The following is a 27,766-nucleotide window of genomic DNA, read 5'->3' as shown; positions in this document are numbered from 1 at the left end:
TGAGTAATTTCATTAAGAGGGAGGGGGCTGGCTCTACCCAAGGTCAGTCTTGCCCAGGGAGGAGGAGGATGGCAGGGCCACCTGAGTTTACTCAGCAAAGATTCTAGGCCAAGGTGCACCCAGAAGGCAGGGTGTCTGGGAATGAATTTATGGGTGTGTTGAGGCCAGAAGCCTTGGTGGCGTTGGCGTGAGTGAGGCCATCAGCCACTGTTGGCGACTTCCCTGGGGCCTGGGGCTGTCCCAGAGCAGTGGGGCTGGCAGAAGCAAGGCCGGCCAAACCTCGGGGAATTCGGGGCGAAGCGAGGGGGAGGAAGTTTGCGGGCCCCGAAGGGTGGCGGGTTGGGGTTCCCCCGGGGAACACTGCTCTTCTGGCGCCAGGTCGCAACGGAGAGGTCAGGCCAGTTGCCGGAGGGAAAGGGCCCTGCCCTGGGCGGCCCGCGCCGGGCTAAAATCGGGCGGGGCCGCCCAGGGAGGCAGGGACGCTAGTGGCCGGGTGGGTCTGCGCCCTGCTCCCTGCGAGACCGCCCGCCGAGCGCGGGCGGAGCGCGGCCTGCGGGGCTGGGGGCCAGGCCCGGCCAGAGGGAACTCGGTCCCTGGGCTGGGCACTGTGCGCCTGCGGCTCCGGCCCTCCCGGCGGCTGCGGGCGCGCCGGCCCCCGCGCCCCCAGGGGCCGGGCCGGGGCGGGGGCTGGGCCCCGCGGGCTGGCGCGGGAGGGGGGCGGCGGCGAAGGCTGCGACGCTCTAACAGGTGGGATCCCGCGGCGTGGTGGAGGCGGGCGCGGGAGGAGGAGGAGGAGGAAGAGCAGCGGCAGCGGGAGCCAGAGCAGGAGCAGGATGAGCCGCGCGAGCTGACAGCCGCCGCCGCCGCCGCCCGCGCCCAGGCTCGGTCTCGCTCCCCGCGCCCGGGGCCGCTCCCCGCCTCCCGCCTCCCCCGGCCGCCCGCGGGGCGGCCCGCCCCCTCTGCACCTCCGGGCCCGGAGCTGCCTCCATCGCTCCTGCATCCCGGCCGGGGGGAGGAGGAGGCGGAGCAGGAGGCGAGCCGGAGCCGCCGCCGCCAACGCCGCCGCCGCCGCCGCCGCCGCCGCCCGAGCAGGACAGAGCGCGCCGCAGCCCCGCGCGTCCGGCCGCCGCCCGTGCCCATCAAGCAGCCGCGCCGGAGCCACACCGCGGGACAGCCCGGGCCGCGGCGCGCCCCGGCCCGGCCCGGCCCAGCCCGGCCCAGCCCAGCCCAGTCCCGGCACCGGGCGGCCCGGCGGCCGGCCCGCCCCCGAGGGCGCCGGGCGCGGCGGGAGGATGCCGAAGCCGACGCTGCTGCTGCGCGGGGGTTGGGAGCGCGAGCGCAGCCCCGGGGACTCGGAGCTGGGCCGCCAGTTCCGGGACTGGTGCCTGCGCACCTACGGCGACTCGGCCAAAACCAAGACGGTGACACGCAGCAAATACCAGCGGATCGCCGAGGTCCTGCAGGGCGGCGGCGGGACCGGCGCTGGCAGCGGCCCGGCAGCCGGCGAGAAAGGCAAGTTCCAGTTCTGGGTGCGCTCCAAGGGCTTCCGCCTGGGCAGCGGCCGGGAACCCAAGATGGGCCAAGTGGTGTATGTGCCGGTCAAGACGGGCTCGGTGAGTGCGCGCGCGGCGGCCGCGGGCCGGTCCCGCCGCGGGGCTGGGGCGGGCGGGGGCGGGGTGGGGGTGTGGATGTGTGTCCGAACGTGTGTCCCTGAGGCTGTCCGTGGGTCTGGCCCGCCCGAGGCGCACGCGTCCCTGCTCACCCGCCCGCCCTGGCCCGCCCGGGCAGCGCTCCGGGTTCAGGGCGTCCCTGCCCCCCTCTGCGCCGCTGCCCGGGCCGTGGTCTTGCCGGGCGGGCTGTCCCGGGCTGCTCACCCCAGCATGTTCCGTCCTCCCGTCCCCTCCCCCAGCCAGCAGGCGGCTGCTCCGAAGCCCGAGCCTCCCCCCTACCCCGCCCGCCCCGGGGCTGCCTGTCCCGGGCGCCTCGCGCTCCCGCCCCCGGGCCGGCTGGGCGGTGTGTGTGTGTGTGTGTGTGTGTGTGTGGAGGGTGGTGCCGCGGGAGGGGGGGCAGGGGCAGCCACGGGACGGGGAGTCCACTGGGCTTCCCAGCGCCAGGGGAGGGGGCCCGCCCGGGCACTGTCTCCCCGACCCCACCCGGGGCTGGCCCGGGGAGGGGCAGCCCGAGCCGCAGCCTGGCGCAGGAGCAGCCTCCCGCGGGTGGGTGGGGCGCCCCCTCCGCCCCCCTGGCCCCTGGCTCCCCCCGCCCTGGGACGGGGGCGGCCTGACCTATCCATCCCGTCCCCTCCCCCGTCCCCGGGGCCAGCCCGGTCCGGGCGGGGTGGCGTGGGGGAGGGGGCGGGGAACCGCAGCCGCCGAGAGGGAGGAGGCGGGCGGCTGGGCGAGGGCGTCCCCTCCGGCCCGGGGCGCCCTGGAGAGGGCGTGCGGCGCGGGCCCCGCGGCTCCCCCGCCGGGACCTCATTGTTCTGCAGCGGGTGGGGGCTGGGGGGGCGGCTGCTCCCGGGGCGCTGCTGAGCTTTGAACTTTCCGTGGCGGAGACCCTCCGTTAGTGCGTTCAGCCCCCGGCCCGCCCGGGCCGGGCCAGCCTCCCTCCCTGCCCCCCTCGCTCCCTCCCCGGCCTCGCCCGGCCCGAGCGAGCGAGCGGGGCCGCCCCGCGCCGGCCTCCCTCCCTCCCTCGCTCCCCCGCTCCCCCCTCCGTGCTCCTCCCCCGTCCGGCCCGCCCGCCCCGCGCTCAGCCCCGTCCGCGGCCGGAGCGGGCTCTTCACACACAATTGATTCGGTCGTTACGAAAAGTGCACTTGTCCCCTCCCCCTCCCCCTCCGGCGGCCGCCCGGGCCCGGGCCGCGGGGTGAGGGGGCCGCCAGGGAGGCAGGCGGGAGCCGGGGAGCGGATCCGGAGGCGCCTCCCCCCGCGCCCAGGGGACGGGGCTGCAGGCCGCGGGGAGCGGGGAGCCGCGAGCGCGGAGGGCGGGCGGCCCATCTGCGAGGAGCGCTGATAACCGCGCCGCTGCCGCTGCGGCCGCCAGCAGCCCATCTGCGCCGCTGCCGCCTCCGGCCGGCCGGCCCGAAGCAGGGGGCCGGGCGGAGGGGCGCGCTGGGGCCGCATTCCCGGAGGGGGACGCCGGGGCAGGGTTCCACCCGCGCCGAAATCAGTGCTCTCCCCTGAACCCGGGGAGCCGGGGTCATTGTCCCCTCCCCGGATTGAATCAGGGACCCCTCCCCCAGCCCAAATCAGTGCCCACTTGCCCACGGGGGGAGTATGGTCATTGCCTCTTCCCAGCCTAGGTGTGCCCTCCCCCCCTGCCAGTTCGGTCCCCCCTTGGGTTCTCCCCAATCTTGGGGGAGATGACTGGTGTCCCCAGTGGAAGCGTGGTTTTTCGAGGTCAGTGACCCACCAGATGCTTGGCTGGGTCTGCACTCCTTACCCTGGGTCAGTGCTGTCAGCCGTCCAGGCTTCCCAGGTCAGTGAGTGCCCCCCACTCCCACCCCATCCTGGTTATCCCTCCCCAGGGAGCTGGGAGTCCTGACCCAGCCTCCTTCATGTCTGAGGCAGGAGCCCCCACTCCACCCACTCCTGGAGTTGGCAGGCAGGTGACCCTCAGACATGGCAGCTGGCTCCCTGGTTCTCTGTGGGGGTCGACAGCTCCACATGGAGTGGGCATCATGGGGCAGTCCCCCTACCCCATTAGCCACACAGCCGTCAAGGCGGAGCACACACCCATCCAGGCCACATGCAGCAATGGGTGCTGGGCCCGGGCTCCAGGTCCTGCCAGCCCAGCCGGGCTCTTCAGCCCTTTCTCCAGGCCCGGGCTGACCTGCCTCGCCTGTCAGCAGGGGCCTCACAAGCCTCCACCCTGGCTCAGACTAATAATAAGCCCTTCCCGAGGGACCACCTGCCTGGGAGGCAGAGAAGGGGGACCCAGACCTCCCTGCCCGGGCTGCCAGGAGGACAACAAACACAACAGACGTGCCCTCCTGCGACAACCCGCCCCTCCAGCTCCCCTCGCCCGCCTGCCTGGCCTGCTGGTCCCCAGAGAACCCGTTAGTTACCTGCCACTCGCCCAGCCAACCGGAGCCGGCCGCAGGAGATGCCCCTAGCCCTGCCACCTCCATCTCCACACACATTCCGGGGGCTCAGTTATTATTTTTGCATTTCCATTTTCCTTTCACTGATCTAAGAGGAACAAATCCTGCTGGGAATTCTGGGGCAGCCATGGCCTCTTACTGGGAGGGGCTGAATGGGACCTTCTTTGAAAGGTGCAAAGGACGTCCCCTACCTTCACTGGCCTCCACACACACGCACGCGCACACACACACACACACACATGCACACACGCACAAAGTTATCTTTGCCTCTGGTGGCAGTTGGGAGAGATCCTGCAGTTTTGTCCTGGGTGGGTTTCTGTGAAGGTCATTGGGCCATAAACCTTTGTCCGAGGCATTATTTAGCACCCACACGCCTCGTGGGGACACTGGAGCATTGGGGTGGGTGGGTCTCTATGCTGGCTCCCGGGCACCGAGCTGGCAGGGGGGTGGGCATGGCCAAGGGTGTGATCAGGAAGCCCAGGGAGGCTCCAGGGAAGGCGGGCAGGCAGAGCGACTTCAGGGAAGAGGGGTGTGGGAGTTGGGTCATCCAGCAGCTGAACAAAGGTCCCCGTGTGGGCTCGGGTCCCAAGGGTGGCTGTGGTGTGTCATCTCTCTTCCATGTTGCTCTCTGGCTGCCCCCTCTCTGGGCCCCCTTTCCTCCTCCCACAGCCATATGCGGTGCTGTGGTCGGGGCCCTTCCCAGGTCCCGGCCAGCCAGCCGCGGGTCGATGATCTGACACCACTTGTCCCGTCCCATCTGGCCCTGAGTTTTTCTGGGTGTGTGTGACAAAGGCTTAATCTGTCCGGACGGGCCCAGGGCGGAGAGGAGGGCGAGGGGAATTACACTCTGCGGGGCCTCCTGCAGCTGGGGCCCCGGTGGGGGGCGGGGCGGGGCGGGGGTCGGCAGGAGCGGGGGGCCTGGGCATGGGGGGGGGGAAGGCAAGTTCGTCTTCAGTTTGCAGGTTGTCACAGGAAATAGAAGTGGAGGCGGAGGGCTGAGGGCTGAGGGAGGAGGGCGGAGTCCGCCGCCAGCGGGCACCGCTGCTCACGGGGATAAGATCTTTTTATGACAAGGGCCGGCCGGGCCTCCTGACTGGGCAAAGCCTGGTTGGGATGTTTTATTTCTTGTGTTTGGCCTGCTCCGGCCTCCGTGGGCTGCCAAGCAGGGGAAGTGAACCCCACGGAGACAAGACCCTCCGATTCCGTTCCAGCGTCGGCCACAAAGTGAACCAACCCCTTTCCTTTTCCTCTGGTCTCTCAGAGTGGGGCTGTCCCCGCAGCCTGCAAGGACCACAGGTTATGTCTGGGGTGGAGCCCTGGCCATCTGTCAACTCCTGGGACCAGAGAGCCCCAGGGCTCCTTGGAGATAGCTGTTCTCAGCCCAACTCTACCATCTTCCAGATGGGAAAACTGAGGTCTCCAGAGAGGAATTTCCGTTGGTAGGGAGCCAGGGCTGGGACATAGATCCCCCTGCTCCGCTGGCCCATCACATGCCAGAATCCCCCCAATAGCGCCCCCCTCCCTGAGGGGAAAAGCCGGATTGCCAAACTCTGCTCTCAACACCAGGCTTTTTCTAGTCGGACCCCAGGTGTTCCTCAGGCCAAATTGACTAATGGTGGTCCTTTCCCAGTTTGCAGACGACGTTCATTTAGTGGAGAGCATTTTCACAGTCTCCAGTCTCTCCCCAGAGCTTTTGTGCAAACCTTTGGCACCTGCGGCCGCTGGTCTGGGCGGGAAATGGCCTCTGACTTTGCACAGTGTAACAATGCTGTGACCTTTGGTTGAGTACCTCGATATTTCTTGCTTTTCTCCAAATTGTCACCATGGGGACCGTGTCTGAGTTGCCTACTGTGTGCCTGTCACTGTGCTGAGGCGCTGATACACACTGACTTGTTGAGTCCTCACAGCAGCCCAGAGGTCAGGGCTGTTGTTACTGTCATCCTTCAAATGAGTAAAGTGAGGCTTAGTCAGGTTCAGAACTACCCTGAGCCCACACCACCGACAGGGGCAGGCCCTGAGCTTGGGGACTGCCTCTACGCATCTCCATTCTGACCCTGTCTGAGATGTCTTGCAGCCTGATCCAATTTGAAAGCATATGTCTTTTATGACAAGCTTTCAGTCCATTACACCTTAGTCTGAATTAGTTTAGAAGCATCCCCGTGGTCAAGATGTGTGTAATCACAGGCTGGTGCTTGAGGCAGGATTGGCTCCATGTAAGGTGTCTGGAGACTTTCCTGGGGCTCACTAGGATGGGTATGGGGTGAAGAGAAGGGAGGAGGCCTCTGTTGTCCTAGGTCCTGGGGGACTTTTAGAGAGAAGGCTGACAACGATGTCTGGCACAGGCCCCATTTGGATTTCTCATAAGTGGCAGAAGCGGGCTATTTCATTAATCAAGCCTCGGTGATTTGGGTGAATGTGGTCTCGGGGACTCAGGGGGGCTACATTTTGAAGGCTGGGTGATGCTGGAGGATCAGGCTCTACCTTCCTGGGGCCTCCCCTCACTCTCTGGTGGGGGGTGAGGACAGCCTGCCCCCTTCCTCTTTGGCTAAGACCTGGCATGAACATCTTCTCCTTCATGGCCCCTACCGGCTGTCTTCCCATCCCCAAGTGTCTGGGAGTCAGGAGGCCCATCTGGGACCCTGAAAATGCTGCTGGGAGGACTGTGGGGTAGGGAGCCTGTGGCTGGGGCTGCCCAGGGACAAAGGTCAGGGGCCCAGCCCAGCCTCAGGCAAACCTGGACCTCTCCAAGCCAGCTCTTACCTGGGAGGTTGTGGGATGGATAGAGTACTGTGCATGTACGCGTGCACTCACGGGGTAGAGCATGTGTGCACATAGAGTCTGTGTGCATGTGTGTGTGTGCAGAAGGGTGACTGTGTGGGCGTGAGTGTGCATATGCTTGTCCATGTGTAGGCTGGGGATGCTTGTGTGCCCAGGGCAGTGTGTGTGTGTGTGTGTGTGTACAGGTGGAGGGGAGACTGCATGCTTGTGAACGTGTGTGCTTGTGAGCATCTGTGCTGGCAGGTGTGCAAGCACCTGGGGCGTGGGCATTGGCAGACCACGAGTGTGACTGTGTGTGCGTGCACACATTCGGATCCTACTGAGAACACCCTGTCGGTCTGGCAGTGTGGTGCTGGTGTGACGTCCTTCATCATCACTGAGTCAGCCGAGCTGCTGCCCTGGCCCCTGCTGCCCGTGGGGTCTCAGCAGCTGCTGAGGCCAAGTGTCAGGGAGGGAGTGGACATAAAGGGTGGCGCCATGTCCCTGTCCCCATGACAGTGGCCAAGGCCCCTCCCTGTTTCCAGCCTTGCTCTTCCTCCTCCCACTCCCTGCCTACAAGGACAGCAGGGCAAAGCTTGTGACCTTGCCACGGTGGCACTTGCTGAGCCCGTAGCCGAGCACCATGGGGGGGCGGTGTGGGTCCTTCTGGGAGAGGGGGCTCTGAACTTGAAGTGAGGGGGCTCGAACCGATGGGACCCCAACTCAGCCACTTCCCTGCCACGTGACCTCAGGGAAGTGCCCTGCTTGCCTCTCCGAGTCTCAGTTTTCACGTCTGGAAAATGGGCTCCCAAGACCACTTCTAGGAGGCTTGGCAAACTGGAAAAGCCTCTGCTGTCCTTTGAAGAGGTCACTCTGTGTCAAAGCCAGGCCTGGACCCTGGGCCCAAAGCAGAAGAGGGAGCAGAAGGAAGCCAGGTGAGGGCCCGCTGAGGCTGGAGGCTGGTTACAAGGACTGCTGAGTCCACCTTCTGCTCCGGCCACCCTGGCACAGAAAGGAGTGAAGGGCTTGGGGCTTCAGGCCACAGGGCGCTGGGTTCAAATCCCGGCTTGGCCCTTTCCCCACTTTGGCCTTGTTTTTCTCATCTGTAAAATGGAGCTGCCAATCCTCTCTCCCTCGTAGGACTGGCGTGAAGCTTAGTGCATCGTGTGCGTAGAGCCTGGAGGGTGTAGCATGCCTTGGGAAATGTTAGCTGCTGTGCGATCTCGCTGAGCCTCTTTCCTCCTCTGGAAAATGGGAATGGTGATGAGACACAACATGGATATTAACTGAGAGGGTGGAAATAAAGCACCCAGCCAAGTCCCTGACACACAGTAGGTGGGCAGGAACAGTTAGTTCCCTGGAGATTGTGTCTGAGTCATTTTTGTGTCTCCAGTGCACAGAACACTGGAGAAGTCTTGGTGAGGGGCGTAGGTGTGGCCTGAGTCCCCAGAACTGGGGACTTGAAGGCTGAGGGTCTCTCTCTGCCTGCCTGGCTCCTGCCCTGCTCTGAGCTTGTTTCCCTAGTTATTGTACAGGGAATGCTGCGGGGGCCCCTCCCGCCTCTGAAATCCCTTCCTGGAGCCGGGGTGCCAGATTCCAGAGGTCAAGGACGGGTGCTGGAGGGGTGAGGGTGCGGGCTTTACTGAGGCCTGGAGGCACCCGCCGGGTAGAGAGATAGAAAGGAGCCTTCTGGAGGCACCCTCACCCCCACCCCAGCCGCTGGCCAGGAACCTAAGTTCTGGCTCCAGGATCTTACAGAGAACACAGCGAGGCTGGTGAATGACGGCCTCCCTCGGGCAGGGGTCTGAGCACATCTCCCAAGTTTTCAAGCCCCTGCCGTGTGCCAGACACTTTATTTCATTTAATCGCCCCTGGATTCTTTGAGGTGGGTGAGAACTTGGCATCAGAGAAGCCAGGGAAGATCCCCGAATCCCATAGTGAGCAAGTGGCAGCGCTTGCTTTCCATGGCTGGCTGACCCTCTAGGCCGGGGGACATGGAGGCAGGGGTCCACAGGGGCCCCGCTCCCCCCACCTCTCCACCCCTGGCTCGGGGTGCCCCGGGTCTGAGGGCACTCTACGAGAGCTTCCCAGAGCTCCCCCTCCCAACTGCTCAGACCCAGCCTGGTGGGAGACAGATGCTGCCCCTCCCCCTCGACACCCCCTTCCCGGCAGGCTGCAGGGGGTGGGGGATAGCAGTTGGGAGGCTGGGCCTGTCCTTTCCCCACAAGGTCATCGACTCCCTCAGCGTCCAGTCCTCTTGGCCACCCTGGGACGTGGGGCTCCTCAGCTGCAGATGGGGAAACTAAGGTCGAAAGGGGAGGTTGGTTGCTCGCTCCAATTCCCACAGAGCACCAGAGCTGGGCGTGAGCCGTCTGGTCCCTAAGCCCGCAGGTCATTCATTGATTCACCTCCCCCCCTGTCCCCACCCCTGCTCCTCTGCTCCTTCCACTGTCCTCCCCAGCAGCAGCTGCATCCTTCTCTTGCTCAGGCCACACCTGGAGTCATTTGTGACTTTACTCTCTTACTGCCTCGCCCTCTCCATCCAACAAGATTTGCAAATCTTGTTGATTCTACCTTCAAAATACCTCTCGGATTTTACCTTCTCCCTGTGTCTGCTGCCTCAGCCTCCTCCAAGCCAAGAGATACACCACCCCACTCCTGGGCTCCCTGTGTCCACTCTGGCCCCCCTGGAAGCTCTTCTGGGTCACACAGCCAGAACTTGCAAAAAGCAAGTCAGACTCTCTCCCTCTCCCTATTCTGCTCAGAACCCTCCAAGACTCCCGTCTCACTCAAAGCAAGAGCCAGAGTCTTTCCTGAAGCCTAGAAGCCCTGCACGATTTGGCCCTGGCTGCCTGCTGCCCTCACCTCCCTCCACTCTCCCCTTGCTCATTCAGTTGCAGCCACACTGGCATCCTTGCTATTCCAAAAACCACCAACCACGATCCTGCCCCAGGGCTCTTGCACTGACTGTTCCCCCAGCCCGGAATGCTCTTCCCCCAGATCTCTACATGGCTGGCCCCCCTCTTCTTTCAGGTCTTTGCTCAAATGTCACCTCCTCAGAGAGGCCCTCCCTGATCACCCAATCAGGAGCACCTTGGGTCCCTTGGACCCTCTCCCCCCTTTTATTTCTACTCACTTTTTCTCTATAGCCCTTATCACCCCCTGACATTGGATGTATATTTTACTAGTTTATATGTTTAGCATCTGTCTCCTCACAGGCTGTGAGCTCTGCCAGAGCAGACAAGCCTGTTTTGTTCCCTGCCGTATCCCCAGGCCCCAGAATAGCCTCTCTCTCTAAAGGACTCCCCACCGCAGGGCTGGCAGATGCCTCAGAGCAGGAGTCTGAGAACCGGCCATCCAGTCGTGCACTCAGAGGCCCTCAAGGGCCCCAAGGCCCAGACCCATCCTCCAGCCAAGGGTGTCCAGAGAGTCCTCAGGGAGGCGACATTTGACTGGGGCCTTGAGGCCCCAAATCAATTTTTCAGCCAGAGAAGAACACTGGGATGCTCATTGCGGGGGGTGGGAATGTGAGCAAGAGCTGGGACGTGGGAAGGGTTTGGGCCCGGCTAGCGCGGGCTGTCGTGACAGTGGTGGGACCACGTTCCTGGAGAATCGTGTCCTGTAGCACATTTCAGATGGAGTGGGGATGGGTCGATGACCAAATGAGCCCAAGAACCACTGTGGGGTCTCCTGAGGGGATGGGCTGGTGCAATTTGTTGGGGCCAGACGGAAGAGAAGGATCTGGAAAGCCACTCACAGGAGCTAGTGCATCACCATCAAGGAGAGCAAGGAGCTCGCAGGAGGGTTTTTAAGTAAAGGGAAGAGAAGGTCAGGCTTGGGTTTTAGAAGGATCCCTTGGAATGCTGCGGCAACAGGGACATGTGTTCCGGAGAAGGAAAGCCAGGAGGCGAGAAGGAGTTGGGTGCGGAGAGAGAAGGCCAGCCTGGGACAAAGAGGAGGGGCTGGTTCCCTCGCAGGACAAGAGGTTGAGTGGCAGGGACTGGACAACGTAGAGTGGGGGCCTAGGGAGGCTCAAGGGTCATGCTTGACCCAGTCTTCTTGGGTGGAAAGAGGGGAGTTTAGGAAACCAGGAGTGTAGGCGGGCGCTTAGATCTGGGGTGAAAGCACAGGGGCGGGGCCCAGTGGGCAGAATCCAAGAGCTGTCCTCAAGGCCGGTGGCGTGTGGCAGTGGGAGGCCATGGAGGAGATCGGGTGAGTCAGGGCTCCATGGGCCCAGCCCGGGAGTCACGGTGTGCACGGGGGGCCCCCTTCCCAGCGAGGAGCCTTCCCCACGCCAGCTGGGACCCGGCGCAGGCTGCTGGGCGGCCTCGGCTGGGGTGGATGACTCATCGTTTTCTCGGCACCCCGGGCCTGAGGAAACGTTCAAGGAGACATGGGGCCCTTCCTTTGGCAGGCCGGGCCCCAACTGGATGCTGGCGGGTCACGGAAAACGCATGTGGGCCTCGGGCCTTGTCTGCGAGCATGCTCAGTGTGTGTCTCCGAGAGCCCCTGGCTTCTGCAGTCTTGCACAGTCTGCAGCCGCCCTGGGAGGTCATTGTGGCCCCATTCCACAGGTTAGCAAACCAAGGCACAGCCTCTGCTGGGTGCCCGGCGAAGTCACCCCTTGGGGCTTCAGTTTCTTCATCTGAAAAATAGGTCTGATGGTGGTCCCTGCCCTACAGGGTTGTTGGGACGGCCGAAGGAGAGAATTGTGTGAAATGCTTCCATAGTGAGGATGGAGGGGTCCTCCCAGCCCTGCGGGCTCTCTTGGGTGGGGCAACTGCAGGGGAGGCCGAGGGTCACGTGCCAAGAACAGACCTGCATTTGGACCCCTGCTCTGCCACCAGCTTCCGGGTCTGGGCAAATGGCTTGCCTGCCTGACCCCCTGACCCCTTGTGTGTGAGCGGGTGATAACCCCCACCCTGGGGGGTAGTTGAGAAGGTGATATAAAGCCATGCCTGACAGGCAGGTCACAGAGGAAGAGCTGCTGCTCCATCTCAGGTCCCTCGGAAGACCCCCTCCCCAGTGTGAGGATCCCCAAATCGGACAGCTATTGGCCTCCCGGGGTGGGGTTAGGAGGCGCTTTGTGGGGTGCTGAGAAAGCCTGGGCAGAGGGGGCGTGAGGAGGGGTGGCAGCTCCCAGAGCTCAGGCTGGGAAGCCCCATGGGGGCTGGGGCCTCTCGGGGAGGCCTCTCTGGAGGCTGGGACAGGAGCAGGCTGCGGGGCAAAGGGTTTTCTGTTGAACGTGAGGCCACTGCAGGTCAGCAGAGGAGTAGGGAGTGTGGAGGCAGGGGCTGGGTCCAGGCTCTGCCACTTACTGCTGTGCAAACTTGGGCAAGTCACTTCCTCTCTCTGAGCCTCAGTTTCCTCATCTGTAAAATGGGATGATAATAGCTGTGGCTTCACTTATATCCCCCTTCTATACCATATCCTATAGCATAGAAGCAGCTGTATCTGGGTGTGGACATAGTCAAGCCCTCAACAAAATGGAGCTATGATTAGGATTTTGACTGTGATTGAATGAGTAACCCTAGAATCTGTGATGAGGCCACGTGAAGCAGGGCTGCTGGGCTTTGGAACTCAGACCAGCCCCCAGGTTTGAACTGGGGTCTGTGACTTACCAGCTGGAGGACCTTGAAACAAGTTGCTGCCCATCTCTGAACCTCAGTTTCCTCCTCTGTAAAATGGGCCCAGTAGTATTACGCATCTCACGAGGTTGCTGTGGGAGGTGAAAAGAGACTCCAAGTCAAGTGCTCTGCACAGGAAACAGGAGCTTTTCTCTCCTTGTGCCTATGGTGTGGCCAGTGGCAGTTAGACCTAGGGATACAGAGCCTGGGGCAGGGCCGAGGATGCTGGAGCAGAGAGGTTCAGAGGGGGCAGTGGACGGAGGCAGAAGAGAAGGGAGCAGGAATGTGGAGGGAAACTGCAGAGGAGGACTTCCAGGAGGAGGGGGTCTGCCAGACCTCACCGCCCACCCCCCCCTCCAACCCCCCGGCCCTGGATGGAAGAAGACCTCAATGGAAGCCAGAGGGCGAGGTTAGGCGCCGAGCCAGAGCAGGTGGGAAGGGAAGCCGTGCTGGTCCAATCAGAAGCTGCTGTCAGGGAACAGGGCAAGACGGGCGGTGCGCTTCAAAGAGTCCAGGCTGCCCATTATGGAACTAAGAGTGGGCATGCTCCCCGGGGTTCAATTCCTGCCTCACCAACCAACTGTGCAACCTTGGACACATCTCAACCTCTCTGAGCCTCCATTCCTACATCTGTAAAATGGGGGTAGTAATATCAACTCCCTTCTAGGGTTGTTGTGGGGATAATTCGAGATACCTAAAGTACTCAGTCAACGCTTGCTACTGAGCAACAGCAATGACAGTCGTAACACAGCTGGTATTTGCCGAGTGCTTACAAAGTGCCAGGTGCCCTGCTAAAGACTTTATGTACCTGACTCCATGTGATTGTCCAAACACGGCTATTGCTGTGATCCTCATCTTGCTGATGAGGATATTGGGCTCAGAGAGGTTAAGTAACAAGCCCAAGGCTACACAGCTGGGAAGAGGCAGAACGGGGACTTGCGCCTTGCATTGGAGAAGTGTCAGAGACACATCGTGTCCTCAGCTCCCTAAATCACCCATCTGATGGCGAGGCTCAGATCCTGGGGTCCCTGTGGTGTTACGCAGGCTGGGACAGTGGCTCTTCCCAGGATGGGGAGACAGGCGTGAGTCTGTCTGGCAGAGGATGCCAACCTGGGACACACTGCTTAGGTGTGAACAGGATCTACTGGTAGGGTTGACCCTCAGGAGTCACCGAGGGATTCTGTGGTCCAGGGAGGGCCAGGTTGGGGCATGGAGCCCCACAGCCAGCCAGCTGGCCAGCTGGTCAGCCGGTCAGCCAGCACGCTGCACTGCAGCTGAGGCGGGGGGAGCCTTGTGCCCACCAGCATGAGACAAGGCGTGGCCCTGCACCCGGGTCACCGCAGCTGCCAGCAGCCCTGACAGGGGCCAGTGGCCAGTGGCCAGTGCCTGGTCCAGGGGCACTGAAGGGGGTCAGGGCAGGGAGCCAGTGCCCCAAGAGGCTGAGAAGGGACTATAAGGGGGCTCTTAGGAGGCGATGAGCTGTGAAATGGGGGAGGAGGGGATAGGGCCCCCCAGGAGGCGAGAGGGGCACTGTCGACAAAAGGCACACAGATTTTTTCAAGGTAATACACACACACACACACACACACACGCTCAGGCCTTAAAGCAACAACGATAAAACAGCAGCCCCCCCAGCCCCTCCCACCTAGTTTCCCTGTCAGAGGGGTCCTGCTGCTTACGGACCTCCCTGATATACTTGGCCCTGGAGCCAGGCTGCCTGGGTTTGAATCCTGAATCCGCCATATACTCGCTGTGTGACTCGTGCAACTTACTCAACCTCTCTGTGCCTCAGTTCTACATTTAGGAAGTACGGGTAGGAGCCAGCCTGGTGGCGGAGCGGTTAAGTTCACACATTCCGCTTCAGTGGCCCAGGGTTTGCCAGTTCGGATCCTGGGTGCAGACAAGGCACCGCTTGGCAAAGCCATGCTGTGGCAGGCGTCCCACATATAAAGTAGAGGAGGATGGGCACGGATGTTAGCTCAGGGCCAGTCTTCCTCAGCAAAAAGAGGAGGATTGGCAGCAGATGTTAGCTCAGGGCTAATCTTCCTCAAAAAGAATAAAGTGTGGGTAATGATAGGCCCTGCTTCACCGGACTGTTGTGAGAATCAGGGCTCCTAAAGCCTGGCCGAGTGCAGGGCTGCCCGCGGTGGCGTGCTCCGGGAGCTCTGGCTGTCCTCACTGTTGTTGTTGTTACTATTATTGTGATGACTATTGTGCGTGAGTTGCTGTGCACACTGTGCATGTGGTTTCAATGCCCAGCTCCCCTTGCAGGTCCTGAAGCCCAGCTTTCATGGCTTCTGCCCACGTTGGCAAGAGGCAGAGGTGAGAGGTCAGCCCGGAGGTCGGCCCAATGGCCTGGATCTTGAGACAGGCCTCCGGGGTGGAAGGGTTTTCTGTCATCAGCCCCAGGAACTAGACGCTGCCTCATCCAGGGCTTCTGGCCTGGGGACTCGATCTCCTGCCCCTGTGCTGGGACATGAGGTGGCAGTGGGGATGGAGGTTGGGGGGTGGGGAGAGCCCTTGGCCAGGCCCCAGAAGATGGGATTTCAAGGCCCTCTGCTGCCACTTCTCAGCCCTACTGTTCTTGAAAATGCTCCCCGCTGCCAGCCTGGGCTCCCTTATCAGGAAGGTGGTTCCAGGCTGCAGCAAAGAGCCAAGGCAAGGCCTGAGAGGTGACGGAGCATTGGGGCTGTTCATCAGAGACCCCACCTGCAGGGCCCTGCCCTCTGGGGATTTATAATTGAATTGATGGTGTCATTGATGAGGTTCCAGTTTGGGAGGTATTAACGGTGTAGCCGAGAAGAACCCAGCCCTGGGTTCAAATCCTGTGCTGCTTCATAGCTGCGTGACCTTGAGGAAATTAATTAGCCGCTCTGGGCCTTAGTTTCCTCCTCTGTAAAATGGGCATAGCAGTAGACCCTGCTGTGCAGGGTTGTTGGACACAGGTGAGAGGCTGAGCCTGGGCCTGGCCCACGGTGGGGCTCTGTGATTGGCAGCAGCTGCAGTTATTTTAAGGCGCTCACACTAACTTGAGAAACCACCAGCAAACCAGACAGGGCTGCAGGCAAGCCACTCGTTCACTGACTCGCTCAGCAGGCTTTGCTTGGCGCTTGCTAGGTACGGGTCCTGTTCATTTGGGCCACAAAGGTTCACTGATCACCTTCTATGGGCCCAGAGTGGTGAGCTGGACAGACTTGGTCTCTGCCCCCCTGAGCTGGAGTCCCAGGGAGCCCACTGGCTGGTGGTCGGGTGGCAGCCTTGGACCATCCGGAGGGTTGGCTCAGGCGGCCGGGCCCCTGTCCCCGTTGTGCCAGGCTTGCTGAGCTCAAGGGGCTGCTTCTGCCCGGTGTCCCCAGGCTAACCCTGCCACGCCCATGTCTGCCTCCTCTGAGTGCCCCTTTGCTGGGAAAGTGGGACTCCGGGCGTGTGGGGAGGGCGGGGCCTTTTCCATCCCCCCTCCCACCCCACTTCTTGTCACCTCTTCTCCGGCAATAGCACTCATTGTCCGGCCTCCTGCTTCCTCCCGCTGCCCACAGCGGCCAAAGAGCTGTGTTAAAAATTGACCCTGACCATGTTCTGCTCAAAACCTTCTTGTGGGTCCCCGTCCCCCTCTGAGCAAAAGCCACAAGGCCCTCAAGACCCAGCTCTGGCCCCTCTCTCCACTTATGGGCTCCTGCTCACTGCCCTTCAGCCACAGTGGCCTCCAGGCTGTTCTGCCAGCCCTCGCGGGGCCCTGCTGAAATGTCCTCTCCTCCGTGAGGCCCTCCCTGACTGCCTTTTCAAAAGGCCCTTTGTCCCCCGTCTCTCTCAAGCCCCTTACTCCAGCTTCGGAGCCCTTGTCAACATCTCACCGAGGCTGTATTTGTGTGTGTTCTGGCCAGTGCTGTGTTTTTGTGTGTATTCCCCTTGGGCTCTATGAGGACAGGGGTAGGTGCTGTCTTGCTCCCTGCTGTGTCCCCAGCACCCAGTGCATAGTAGGCACTCAGTAAATATTTGCTCAGTGAATGCCTCCAGCCTTTCAATTCTCTTCTTTGTGCCTTAGTTTCCTCTTCTGCAAAATGGAGGACCAGGGCTGTTGTGGGGCCAACATGAGAGCCGGCGTAATGGCTGGGGTCCCACCCAACAAGCAGGTCCTGCAGTCCCAGGGCTGAGAGAGCAGAGGAGGCTGGCAGCGTCAGCAGGTGGTCACGGAGGCCCCAGGCTGCACCTGGAGGCATTTGCACTTGCTCTCGCCATGTTGGGAAGCCCAGGCGGGGCAGGACACAGCTGTGGGAAGAGGGGAAGAGAAGCTGGCCTGAAGGGAGGTCTGGGGCTGGGGAGATGTGCCTGGATGGTCCTTTAATGGGGCCCCAGAATGCCAGATCTCAGGCAGTGGGAGCTATTGAGTATCGCAGAGCAGGTCAACATGGGGAGAGAGGCCTAGGGAGCTGAGTCTGGTCCATTGTGTTCAGAGCATAGACCAGAGTCTGAGGCCCAGGGAGGCTCTGGGTTCTAGGGGACAACAGCCAAAATGGGAGCAGAAGCTAGAGAAATGAGGTGGAGGGAGCTCGGGGGCTGAAGGCATGCAGCTAACAGTCTCCTCCCCCTCCTCCTCTTCCTCGTATCAGCTGCTTTGTTCTCCATAAATCCTCTTTGTCGTTCATTCATCCATTTACCCAGTTATTCATTCAGCAACTCAGAGAGCTTTCTGGGGTGCAGTGGTGAGCCCCACAGATGTGGTTCCTGCACTGGCAGAGCTCAGAATCCATCATGCGGGAGAGATGCTATAGAACATGGTGATGATGGTGGTTGTGATGGTGATGATGAGGATGGTGGTGATGGTGGTGGTGGTGATGGTGGTGGTGGTGGTGGTGATGGTGATGGTGGTAATGGTGATGGTGATGGTGATGGTGGTAGTGGTGGTGATGGTGATGGTGATGGTGGTAATGATGATGGTGGTGGTGATGGTGGTGGTGGTGATGGTGATCATGATGGTGGTGGTGATGATGATGGTGGTAATGGTGGTGATGGTGGCAATGGTGAGGCTGGTGGTGTGTCAGCTCACATTTATTGAGTGCTCACTAGGTGCCAGGCTGCTCTAAGTGCTTCCTGTGTGTTTGCACACTGGGCTCCTGCAACAACCCTGTGAGGCACTGAGATCTTACGCAACTTGCCTGAGGCCCCCTTTGAGCAAAGGGTGGTACCCGGATGTGAGCCCAGGCGGGCTGGCTGGCCAGCAGCTGCTCCCAGCTATGGCCACCTGCCACTTCCAGCAGGCAGGCAGCTCCCTCCCTCCCTCAGCCACAGGCAGGTCTCTTCCTCGCCCCCTGGACCTGGCACCCAGCACGGGGCCCAGCGCAGGGGAAGGTGCGTAAGCCTGACTTGCCTGAGCAGGGTTTGAGGTCTGGCTTTGCCCCAGCAAGCTTAGGCAGATGGTGCCCTGGCTCCTCTGCCCTCAGCACCTCGTCTGTGACAGCGGAGGCCCGTCCTCCAGGGAGACCGCTGGAAGGGCAAGGAGCCGCCACCCTCACTGTAGGAGCCGCTGTTTCTGGGGGAAGACCCTGTTCCCTAAGTCAGGAGGCAAGAAAGAAAAGAAGGGTCTATTCTGAGTCCTGCCCTCGGGATGTGGGATGGGGAGGGGGCAGGTGGGGAGCCGGGGCCTCCTGGTGTACACACTGTGCACACCCCCTTGCCCCTGCCCCTACACGGGCCCCAGGAGAGGGGCTATTCTCCCACCCACTGCTGACTCCCCTGCCTCTGGACCCAGGCCCCCGCACCCCCAGTTCCGGCAAAACCAAGCCCATCCTGTGCCAGTGAAGAGAGGGGACAGAAGATGGGGGCTGGGAGCAGAAGGCCTGGACACAAATGCCTCTGTGCTCCCTGTGTAGCCTGGGGCCCACTGCTGTCCCTCTCTGGGCCTCAGTTTTATTCAGTTGTTCAAATATTTACAGAGCGACTGCTCTGTGCCAGGCACTGTGCCAGGCTCTGGAGACACAAATGAAAATCTCTGCCCTCGGAGAGCTGGCATTCTAGCGGGGGCTGATGGCACATAATAAACAAAGAAATCTCCCAGCCTGTCAGATGCTGGTAAATGCTGTGGAGAAAAACCTAGCAGAGTGAGGGGAATCGGAGGTGCTGGGTGGGAGGTATTAGAATTTTAATCAGGGTGTCAGAGAGGACCTCACTGAGAAGGTGACATTTTGAGCAAAGCCCTGGAGCACGTGTGTGCAGGAGCAAGTTATGTGGGTATCTGGTGGAAAAGCATCCAGATAGAGGGGACAGTAAATGCAAAGGCCCTGAGGCAGGAGTATGTCTGGTGGGTTTGAAGAATACTGAGGAGGCAAGTATCCCCAGCTCCCCTACACCCTGTATTTGGGAATCAAAAGACCAGAGTGTACCCCTCAGGACCATAGGTCCCAGAACAAAATGATTTCTGCCCTCTCCCAGCCCATCCCAGTGAAATCTGAGGATGCCAGCCTCCTGGGTGGAGCTGGGGTGGGGGCCTTGCTCCCCATTTCTTCAACCTGTGGGGTGGAGTTTAACACCCACTAGGGGCTTAGGAGAAGAGAACACCATCGTCCTGACTCCTCACTCCGTGTGGCTGACTCTCAGACGGCCCCGGGTTCAAATCCTGGGTCCACTACTTTCTGGCTGTGTGACCTCAGGCAAGTCATTCTCTGAGCCTCAATGTCCTCATCTGCAGAATGAGGATATGATGCCCATAACATATGTCAGGGTTGATGGGATGGGACTTGTGGAAAACACTCCAGGAAGTGTGTGTACAAGTGCCCAGCCTCGGGCCTGCCTGTAGGAAGTGCTCAGCAAATGTTTTGAACTGGAACCCGACATCTGTATGGCTTTGAACTGTCTTCATAGCTCTTGGGAATTTGTCATATCACTTGAGTCTTCTAAGAACTCCAAGAAGAAGAGGGGACTGGAAATACTAGCCCCGCCTTACAGAGGGGTAAACTGAGACCTGGAGAGGGTGAGTGGCTTGCCCAGGGCCACAGGGAGGCAGGGCTGATGGAGGGCTAAGATGTGGGTCTCCTGGCTCCTGGACCCCCAGCGGTGCAGGACAGTGGGGATTGTCTGGAGCCTGTCCTCCCTTACCAGCGAGCATGGACACGTGCGCACACATCCCTGGCACCACGCAATAATAGCGGCTTTCAGATTTGTGGTCCCCGAGCAGGTTTTGTAAGGCATGGCTTGGTGAGTCGGGAGGTCTGTTGTAACGATGTTGAAAGGCCCAGAGTGTGGGGAAGCTCAGGCCACAGGCGGGCGGAGTCCGGGGCAGGTCTCTGAGAAGAGGAAGAGGTCTGGGCTCACGTGGTTGTCCACTAGGCCTGTGTGTCCATCCGGTGTCTGGCCTTGCTGGGTAGGGAGGGCTGGGTCTCCAGACTGGTCTCCCAGCAGCTGGGCCCCCGGTGCCTTGTCGTCCTGATCAGCCTGAGTCTCGGGACGGCCCTGCGGGGTGGGGCATTACGAATGAGGAAGCTGAGCTCAGAGAGGGGCATGATGCCCGGCTGGTGTAGGGGAAGCCAGGATTTGGCCCCAGGTCAGCCTGACCTACCCCAGCGCTGGCCATTCCTCGTGGGGAGCTGATCATAGCTCAACCAGGTGCTGGCAGCGAGCTTTGTGCAGAGGGACCCCCTTCCTCCCTTGACCCACCTTCCTGGCCACAAGCTGGCCCCCCCAGCCTTGACAGAAGACCCTGTCCACCAGTCTCTGCTCCTCAGTTGCTGCGGCCTCAGCTCACATCACATGGGGCTCGTGGCCCTGGGCTCTAGCCCAGCCCTGCATCAGCCCGCTCTGGGCAATAGGCTGACCATCTGACCCCTTTGCAGGAGCGATCAGGGAGCCCATCCCTATTCAGGGCCTTGAAGGCCCCAGACAGCCTTTCCCCAGTGCCCACACAGCCCAGGGGTTTCTAGGCCCAATTTCTAGATGAAGAAACTGAGTCACAAAGAGGAAAGGTTATGTCCTGAAGCACACAGGACATGAGAGCAGAGCAGGGATTCCAAAGCCGGTACTTTTTCTGTAATGTAGCCTCCTGCCCTCAGTTTCTTCAGCGGCAAAATGGGAGATGGAGCTGGACGATCTCAATTTCGAGAACAGCGGGTGCAGCACAGACCCTGGAGCGAGACGGGCTGAGGGCACGTCCTGGCCCCTTCCCTTCCGAGTGGGTGGCCTTGGGCAGTCACTTCCTGTCCCCAGGTATCAGTTTTCTCCCCTGTGAAAGGGGCCGAGCGCAGCACCCACCCCCGAGCCGCTGTGAGGTTCAGTGAGCAGCAGGACAGAGTGCCCAGAAGACGCTGGAACCCTTCTCGGGTCATTAGCTTTGCAGTTGCCGAGCCCCCGCTCCGCCCGCTCCACGCAGTGCTCCCCAGCAGAGTGCGGGCCGTGTTAATGCTCTTTGGCTCTTCCTGGGGCGTGGCGCAGTGACCCAGACAGGATGGGGACTGTGTGTGGATGTGTCCCAGGGACAGACACGTCTCGGGAGCTGTCGTGCTGCATGGTGAGCGGCGGGACGTGGATGTGAGAGCAGCTCGGGCTTCACCCAGCAGCCACGGGCGTCTTCGTCCCCTGTCTCCTCTCGTGCAAATTAGCAATTACCTTTCCTGCTCCTGCAAGCTCGGCCTTTCCTGGGAGAATTGCCCCAAAGCAGCCACTCAGCAAGCAGAAGCCGCCTGGCTAATTAGCAGGTGGCCGCCGGGACAGGCTTAGGGCCTGGTGGCCAGAATTTGGGCTACAGCTGCCTGTGTCTGGTGCCAGCTCGGCTGGGAAACCAGGCAGTGTCCTGGGCTCGGGGACATCATGGCCTTTTGATCATGGGGTTCAGATCCTGGCTTAGTGGCTTTTTAGCTGTGTGACCTTGGGTAAATTGCTTTGCTTCTCTGGGCCACAGTTTCCTCATCTTTAACTTTAGGATTGTGTGGGTTTGGAGCCGAGCACCTAAGCGGTGTCCATAGCCAGCAGGTAGTATTACTGCTGCTATTATTGTCACCACTGCCACTGCCTTGGGCCTGTGCTGGCTCAGGTGGGAGAATACAAGGAATGCAAGCCCAGTGACAGCCCTTGCGACCCTGTAGTGCCATCTTAGCATCAGGGCCTCAGGCCCTTAGCAAGAGAGAGGCTTAATCTTCCCAAGCCTGAACGTCCCTTTGCTCCTCTGTGGGGTGGAATAATCCAGATCTGCGTGGTCATGTGCCTAGAATAGGGCCTGACCCAGAGTCAGTCCTAATAAGAGTGGAGCTCCCCCCCCCACCCCCGACTTCCCTCCCGCCGCCAGGCCTCAGGAGCACACAGGAGGGAGGCACAGCAACTCCTGCAGGGAAAGCCGATCGAAGGGCTGCCTGCAGCCTGGGGTGGTCAGCGAAAGGCTCAAGAGGAGGGAGGGTCTGAACTGGACTCGAAGGGACAGGGGCTGCTGAGCAGTATGGGGAGGGGCATGGGAGGCATACTGTGTGAGCAGGGGCGTGTGGGCACAAATGGGTCGTCTGCTCAGGTGCCAAGGCTGCTATGAGGCCGGTGGCCCGGGACAAAGGCTGCAGCCAGGCAGCTGTGGCAGGTCGAGGTGGGGCAGAGATTCGAGAGATAGGGTCTAACCGCCAGGCCAGGTGCACTCTCCCCTCTGGCCCATGACTCTAGGGAGGGCTACTGGGGAGGTGGGGGGGTGCTGTAAACAGAGCTCAAGACTAAGCAGAGGGTGGGCGTCCCAAGCAGAGGAGACAGCCTCGCAGAGGCACGAAGGACAGTTCAAAGCTGAGGCGAGCAGGTCCCGTCACAGAGGCCTCTCATGCCTGGCCCAGTGAGCCTGCATTTTATCCCGGCACTGGGGAGCCAAGGAGGGTTTGGGGCAGGTGGCATTGAGATCTGATTTTCAAAGTCAAAGTGCGGTCCCATGAGTCGGGGAGGTTGAGAGAGTGGTTGTGCAACCTGGAAACCTGGCAGGGAGTGGAACTCAGTCAGCCTGGTGTCTGACCCTCCGGGGGTCCGACCTGGGCAAACGCCGTCCCTCCCAGAGCCTCAGCTTCTGCGTGTGTCCCACAAGTGGGCAGTAGACCCCCTGCCTCCCCAGACCTTAATGCCACGCCTGGGACCAGGCACCCTGTGGCATCTCAGCGAACAGGCATGTGGGATCTTTCATGGAGCACTCACTGTAGGCTAGGTATTTTAAACAGATATATTTTCATTCTCACAACCGCCCTCTTCTTTGAGGAAGAAACCGAGGCACGTAGAAGAGAAGCGACTGGCCCAAGGAGCAGAGCTAGGATTTGAGCTGAGAATCCTTGCTGTGGGCCCCTCCACAGCCCTGTCCCCAAGCGGGGCCCTGGCTGGGGCGTGGCCTCGTCCTCAGCCAGTTCCCCAGGGCCCAGTTAATCCCCTCTCAGGGCCCACCAATTAGTGCCTGCTGTGCAAGGGGTGCCACACCTGTCCCCCTGCCCTGGGCCCCAGAGGCCCAGCCCCACCCAGCTCTTTAGGCACCACCCTTACTTCCAGAAGCTGATGCCTCCAGTGTTGTGTGGTTAAGAAAAACGACGAAGGCTCATTTCTTGTCAGAGAAGCTGGGAGAAAGAAAGCCAGTGAGAGAAGCATCCCGGCATCAGGATTTTCCCAGCCGTGGCTGGGCTGCCCGCGGAGCGCCGTCTCCCCCACCGCAGGCTCCGGGTCTCTGCCTCTGCCTCCCTCGCCCCTGCCCGGGGCCCTGGGCCCCGCCGTGGGTCCCCTGTGACCGGGGCTGCTGGTGGTGCTGGCTGCAGCTTCTCACCTGCGTGCCGGGTCTGGCTCCAGTGAGAAAGGAGGAGGAGGAAAAAAAGGTCCTTGAGATGGTGACAAAGGTCTGAGTGTGGGCCGCCAGAGCAGCCTGTATCCTGGCAACTGCTCTACCCCGGGCTCCCCGCGGCGGCGGGCACATCCGTCATGCCGCCGCTCGGCTCGGCAAGGGAGCTCGGGCCGCCCCGGCAGCCTGGGCACACGGCCCGCGGCCCCCAAGCTCCAGCCCTGCTGGGGACACGAGGCCCCTCCAGCAGGGGCTGCATGAGAAAGCAAGCGTTGTCACGGCTGCGGCTGGCCCAGCACCTACTGGATGCCCGGCCGTGGGCCTGGTGCACAGAGGGCGGGGCTCCCATTCTTTAGTCCGTCTGTGGGCCCATCCGTCCATCCATCTCTCCATCTATTCGGGCTACAGTGGTGGTATAGTGTTCAGGCTCCAGATGGCTGGGTTGAACCCCACTTCACAACACACTCGCTGTTGGTCCTTGGTCACGTTCCTCCACCCTGCAGGCCTCAGTTTCTTCGTCTGTAAGATGGGCATCATGATAGTTCTTACGTCATAGCGTTGTTGTGAGGGTTCAGTGACTTGATACAGGTAATGCCCTAGGCACAGTTGTCATTTCTATTTATAGTAGGAATTAATTATTTGTAAAAAGACAGGGCAGTGGGAAGCATGCTGTCTATTGCAATCAGAACGACCTGGGTGGGGTTCGTGTTTGCCCCACTTTCAGCTGTGTGACCTTAGGCAAGTTGCTTTGCCTCTCTGAACCTCAGTTTCCTCTCCGCTAAATGGGGAGATAGTTAATAGCTGGCTCCATACCTGCTCTGTTCAGCATGAGTCCCAAGCCCCATCCCTGGCTGTGGGGATCTGCACACTGTGAGCCCAGGGCCCCCCACCCGACCCTGAAGGCATGGCACTCAGTGCCGGGAGTGGTCTTATTCAGCAGACCTCCATCAGTGCCTGGTGGGTGCCGACGCGGGGGCTGGGAGAGGAGGCAGGCTTGCGGCCGTGACCTTGCCAGCTCCCCACCCACCTGATTTCTGGGCTGCTGGGCCCTGCAGACTGCTCTGCTCCCCGCCCGTCATTCTGATTGCTCCAGCCTCAGCCCTTGGTGCTGCCCAGCCCTGTCCCTCATCGTTCCCTCCACCTCCTTTTTGAAAACAGCCTCTGCCAGTGCCCCCAACCTGTGCCCTGGAGGGAGAGGAGGAGGAGACGGCAGCCTGAGTGCCAGGGGATCGGGCACGCTGCCGGCCTTTGTCTGGGCCGCCCCGTGGCCCAGGCTCAATCCCCTGGGGCAGGCCACGTTGCCGGCCTGCTGGCGGCTCAGGGAAGGCCGCGTGGGCGGCAGGGCCTGGGCAGGCCTAGGCTGGCAGCAGCCCCCCGGGACGGCCTGGCCCACTCAGGCGGGAGAGAGACCCGAGCCTGGGAGGAGAGAAGCATCTTGCTGCGGATCCCTGTGGCAGCTGCGTTGGGGGTGACGCTGTTTTTCTGGGGCCCACTACCGACATGTCTCAGCACCTACTCTGTGCCAGGGACAGTGGGAGCCCCTGGGCCCTCGGAGCAAAGCCACACAGTCCAGTCCCAGAGCCTGACAGCCTGGGTTCAAATGCCCGCTCCGCTATTTGCCAGCTGTGTGGCCCGCTGATTCCCACACCTCTCTAGGCCTTCATTAGTTGGTCTGCAGAATAAACATAACGATAGTCCTGCCTCAAGTGCTTAGAGCAGGGTCAGAACAAAGAAAGTGTTACTGCTCTGCTTGACTCTGCCCTCAAGAAGGGGCTGAACATTCGTTGAGTTCCTACTGTGTGTTAGAATTAGACAAAATCTAATTCAAGAAACATTTACAGAGCACTTACTGTGTGCCACCATTTGAGCTGGACATTGGGGATACCCAGGTGAAAGACCTGGGCGAAGGGGTGCTGGGGAGAGAAGGACAAAGAAGGGAGAGGAAGTGATGGATGAGGTCCTACTGTGTGCCAGGCTCTTTGCTGAGCACTGGGAAACCAGAGAGGAGAAAAGTGGCCCCTGCCCTCGTGGTGAGGAAGGGCACGGAAACCTGGAAACTGATGATTATGACCCAGGATAATCAGTGCTGTGATCCGGACACCCTCGGGGCTGCCAACGGCCTTGGGAGTCAGGGAAGGCTTCTTGGAGGAGACATCCTGGAATCTTGACATTGTGGTCCACCTTATCAAGTCCCTGCTATAACAGCTCTGTCATGTTGTCAACTGGACCGGGTTTAAACCTTTCCCAGGACAGGGGACTCACTACCCAAGGAGGAATTTACTTTTTCCGTTTATAATCAGCTGACCGTCCCTCGGTCCCGTTCACGGCTCTCCCACTGCTCCCGGCTGCAGCGCCTTCGGCATCAGCCTCCTGCTCCCCCTCTCGCCCTCCGGTCCATTCTCCACCCAGCAGCCAGAGCAATCTTCTGAAACATAAATCAGACAACATCAGTTCCTAGCCTAAAACCCTTCAGTGGCTCCCCAGGGGCTCCTAGGACAAAGACCAGACTCCATACCGCAGCCTGCCAGGCCTAGCCAGGCCCGGCGCGGCTGACCCTCCAGCCTTCCTGGGCTGTGGAAGAGGCCATGTCCAGGCCAGACCCTCCACCTGCCCATGCAGCCTCCTGAGGGTGCAGGGGCAAATTTATGCAGACAGAGCCCCCCAGTTGTAGTTGTCAGGAGAGGAGTGGTGTAGGGCGATGGGGCAGTGACATGCCCAGCCTGGGGGTGTCATCTTGGCACATGGTCCCTTTCCAGCTCTGTGCCTCAGTTTCCGCACAGTAAAAAAAGAGGGCTGCCCAGGTGATGCCCTTGGTCATCTCATTCAGTGTTGGGCCACTTGGATTTTCATGAGCTCACCACCCAGCCCTCGCCCCATGACTCCCGTGATGGACGGTTTCATGTGCTCTCCAGATCTGATCCAAAGAAGAGACAAGCAAATCGGAGTTCGGTTATGATGCGGATTTCAACAGCTCCCTTCATCCCCTGGGGACACTGAGGCCCATAGAGTGAAATGACCCCCACTTGGCTCGCTCCCTTTTAGCCATGCCCCTCTGGCCAGTTGTCACTTGTCTGTAGGAATGGCAGGAGGGCCAGCAAACTCGGGAAGCTGGTGGCTTTAATCCCTCCTGCCAGAATTCTAGGTTCTGTTCTTATTTTTCATTTTAACTTTAAGTACACAGTGCATTCACATGATCTGAAATTGAAAGTTGAAAAAGATACAGTAAAGATGCCCCTCCCATCCCTTGTCTTCCCCCAGCTGCTCGGTTCCTTTCTCAGAGGCCAGCGTCACGTCTGTCCTTCCAGGCATATTTGATGCATACGTAGGCAGATGCTAATGTGCAGAGCCTGTTTCTAGAGCTAGAGAGAACTGGTTGGTGTCCGAGTTCGCCCCCTGTCCACCGTGAAGGGCTTGCCAGAGGTCACAGAGCCTGGTAGGGGTAGAGCCCCTGCCCTCCTGCCCCGGGGCCTGCCCACACAGCGGGGGTTCAGGAAGCTGGCCGGGTTGCTCCTGACTTCCCTGCCGAGCAGGCCCGGGGTCCTGCTTTCAGAGTGTGTCTGTAGAAGCAGTGACCAGAGGCTGAGGAGCTGTTGAGAGCATTCTACCTAGCTACCCTGAGCCCCTTCAGCACTGTCCCCAAAGCAAGTGATGAGGAGAGTTGGTGCCGTGACTCAGCAGACGGGACCACAGGGCAGCTCAGCTCAGCACAGCAGCAGGGGGGGGCCCATCCATGGGGGCGGGGTGGGGAGGGCGAGGGTGGACCCCGCTTTATGGAATGGGCTGAGCGGGCGGACCCCGCTTTATGTAGTAGGCAGGGTCTGTGTTAATGGCTTCACCCTTAACATTAATGAGTGAATGTTAACCTTAAGGTTGTTTCATGTAACCCTCACCATATCCCCAGTCACCCATATCCCCATATCACCAATAACCCCAGTTACAGTGGAGGAAACATCCCAGGGAGATGGAGTCCTTTGCCTGAGATGGCCTGGCTGGGTCTGAACTCAGGTCTGCCCCATTCCTGGGATCCCCCCTGGGCCCTGCAGCGGGGGCTGGATCAATGCCACGTAACCCAGTTCCTGCATTCTGCTCCACTATTTCCCAGCTGTGTGGCCTTGGGCAGGTCACTTTCTCTCTGTGCCCTGGGACCTCTGCTGTGCCTGAGGTCAGCTCCTGCCAGTCCCTCCTCAGTCTGAAGCGGACCTGCTGGGTGGGGCGAAGGGAGGGGGTAGGGCAATTTCCCCAGGGCTGAGGGCACTTTTGTGGGCAGATGCCACAGTTGATGCCCCCACAGGACAAGAATGGGCCCCAGCAGAGATTCACAGATGCACGAGTCCCTGCTCGGCTGTGTGACTTCGGGGCCGCTGTCTTTCCCTTTCTGAACCTCCACTTCATGTCTCCAGGCTCCCGAGGGTGAGGTTTGCAGGGACGGAAGCCTTTGAATGTAGCCTCAGGCAACTGGGAGGATCTGGGCAGGGCTGAGACGGGGGACCAGGAAGAGCAGGGCTCAAGGAGGCACAGGGA

General features: G+C 60.8%; 1 protein-coding gene across 1 annotated transcript in view; it reads left to right on the top strand.

Moving 5' to 3' along the window:
- The first annotated feature begins 924 nt into the window (after positions 1-924).
- Positions 925-27,766, top strand: part of NOL4L (nucleolar protein 4 like) — a 124,762-nt gene continuing 97,920 nt past the window's right edge. The window contains exon 1 of the mRNA XM_070589114.1: positions 925-1,613. Within this exon, the coding sequence (XP_070445215.1) occupies positions 1,293-1,613 (321 nt within the window). The 5' untranslated portion in view covers positions 925-1,292. The remainder of the gene's footprint in view (positions 1,614-27,766) is intronic.

The sequence above is a fragment of the Equus przewalskii genome, chromosome 21, assembly GCF_037783145.1.
Source record: "Equus przewalskii isolate Varuska chromosome 21, EquPr2, whole genome shotgun sequence".
Lineage (NCBI taxonomy): Eukaryota > Metazoa > Chordata > Mammalia > Perissodactyla > Equidae > Equus > Equus przewalskii.
The sequence above is the reverse complement of the archived record's forward strand: the minus strand, read 5'-3'. Positions and strand labels throughout refer to the sequence as shown.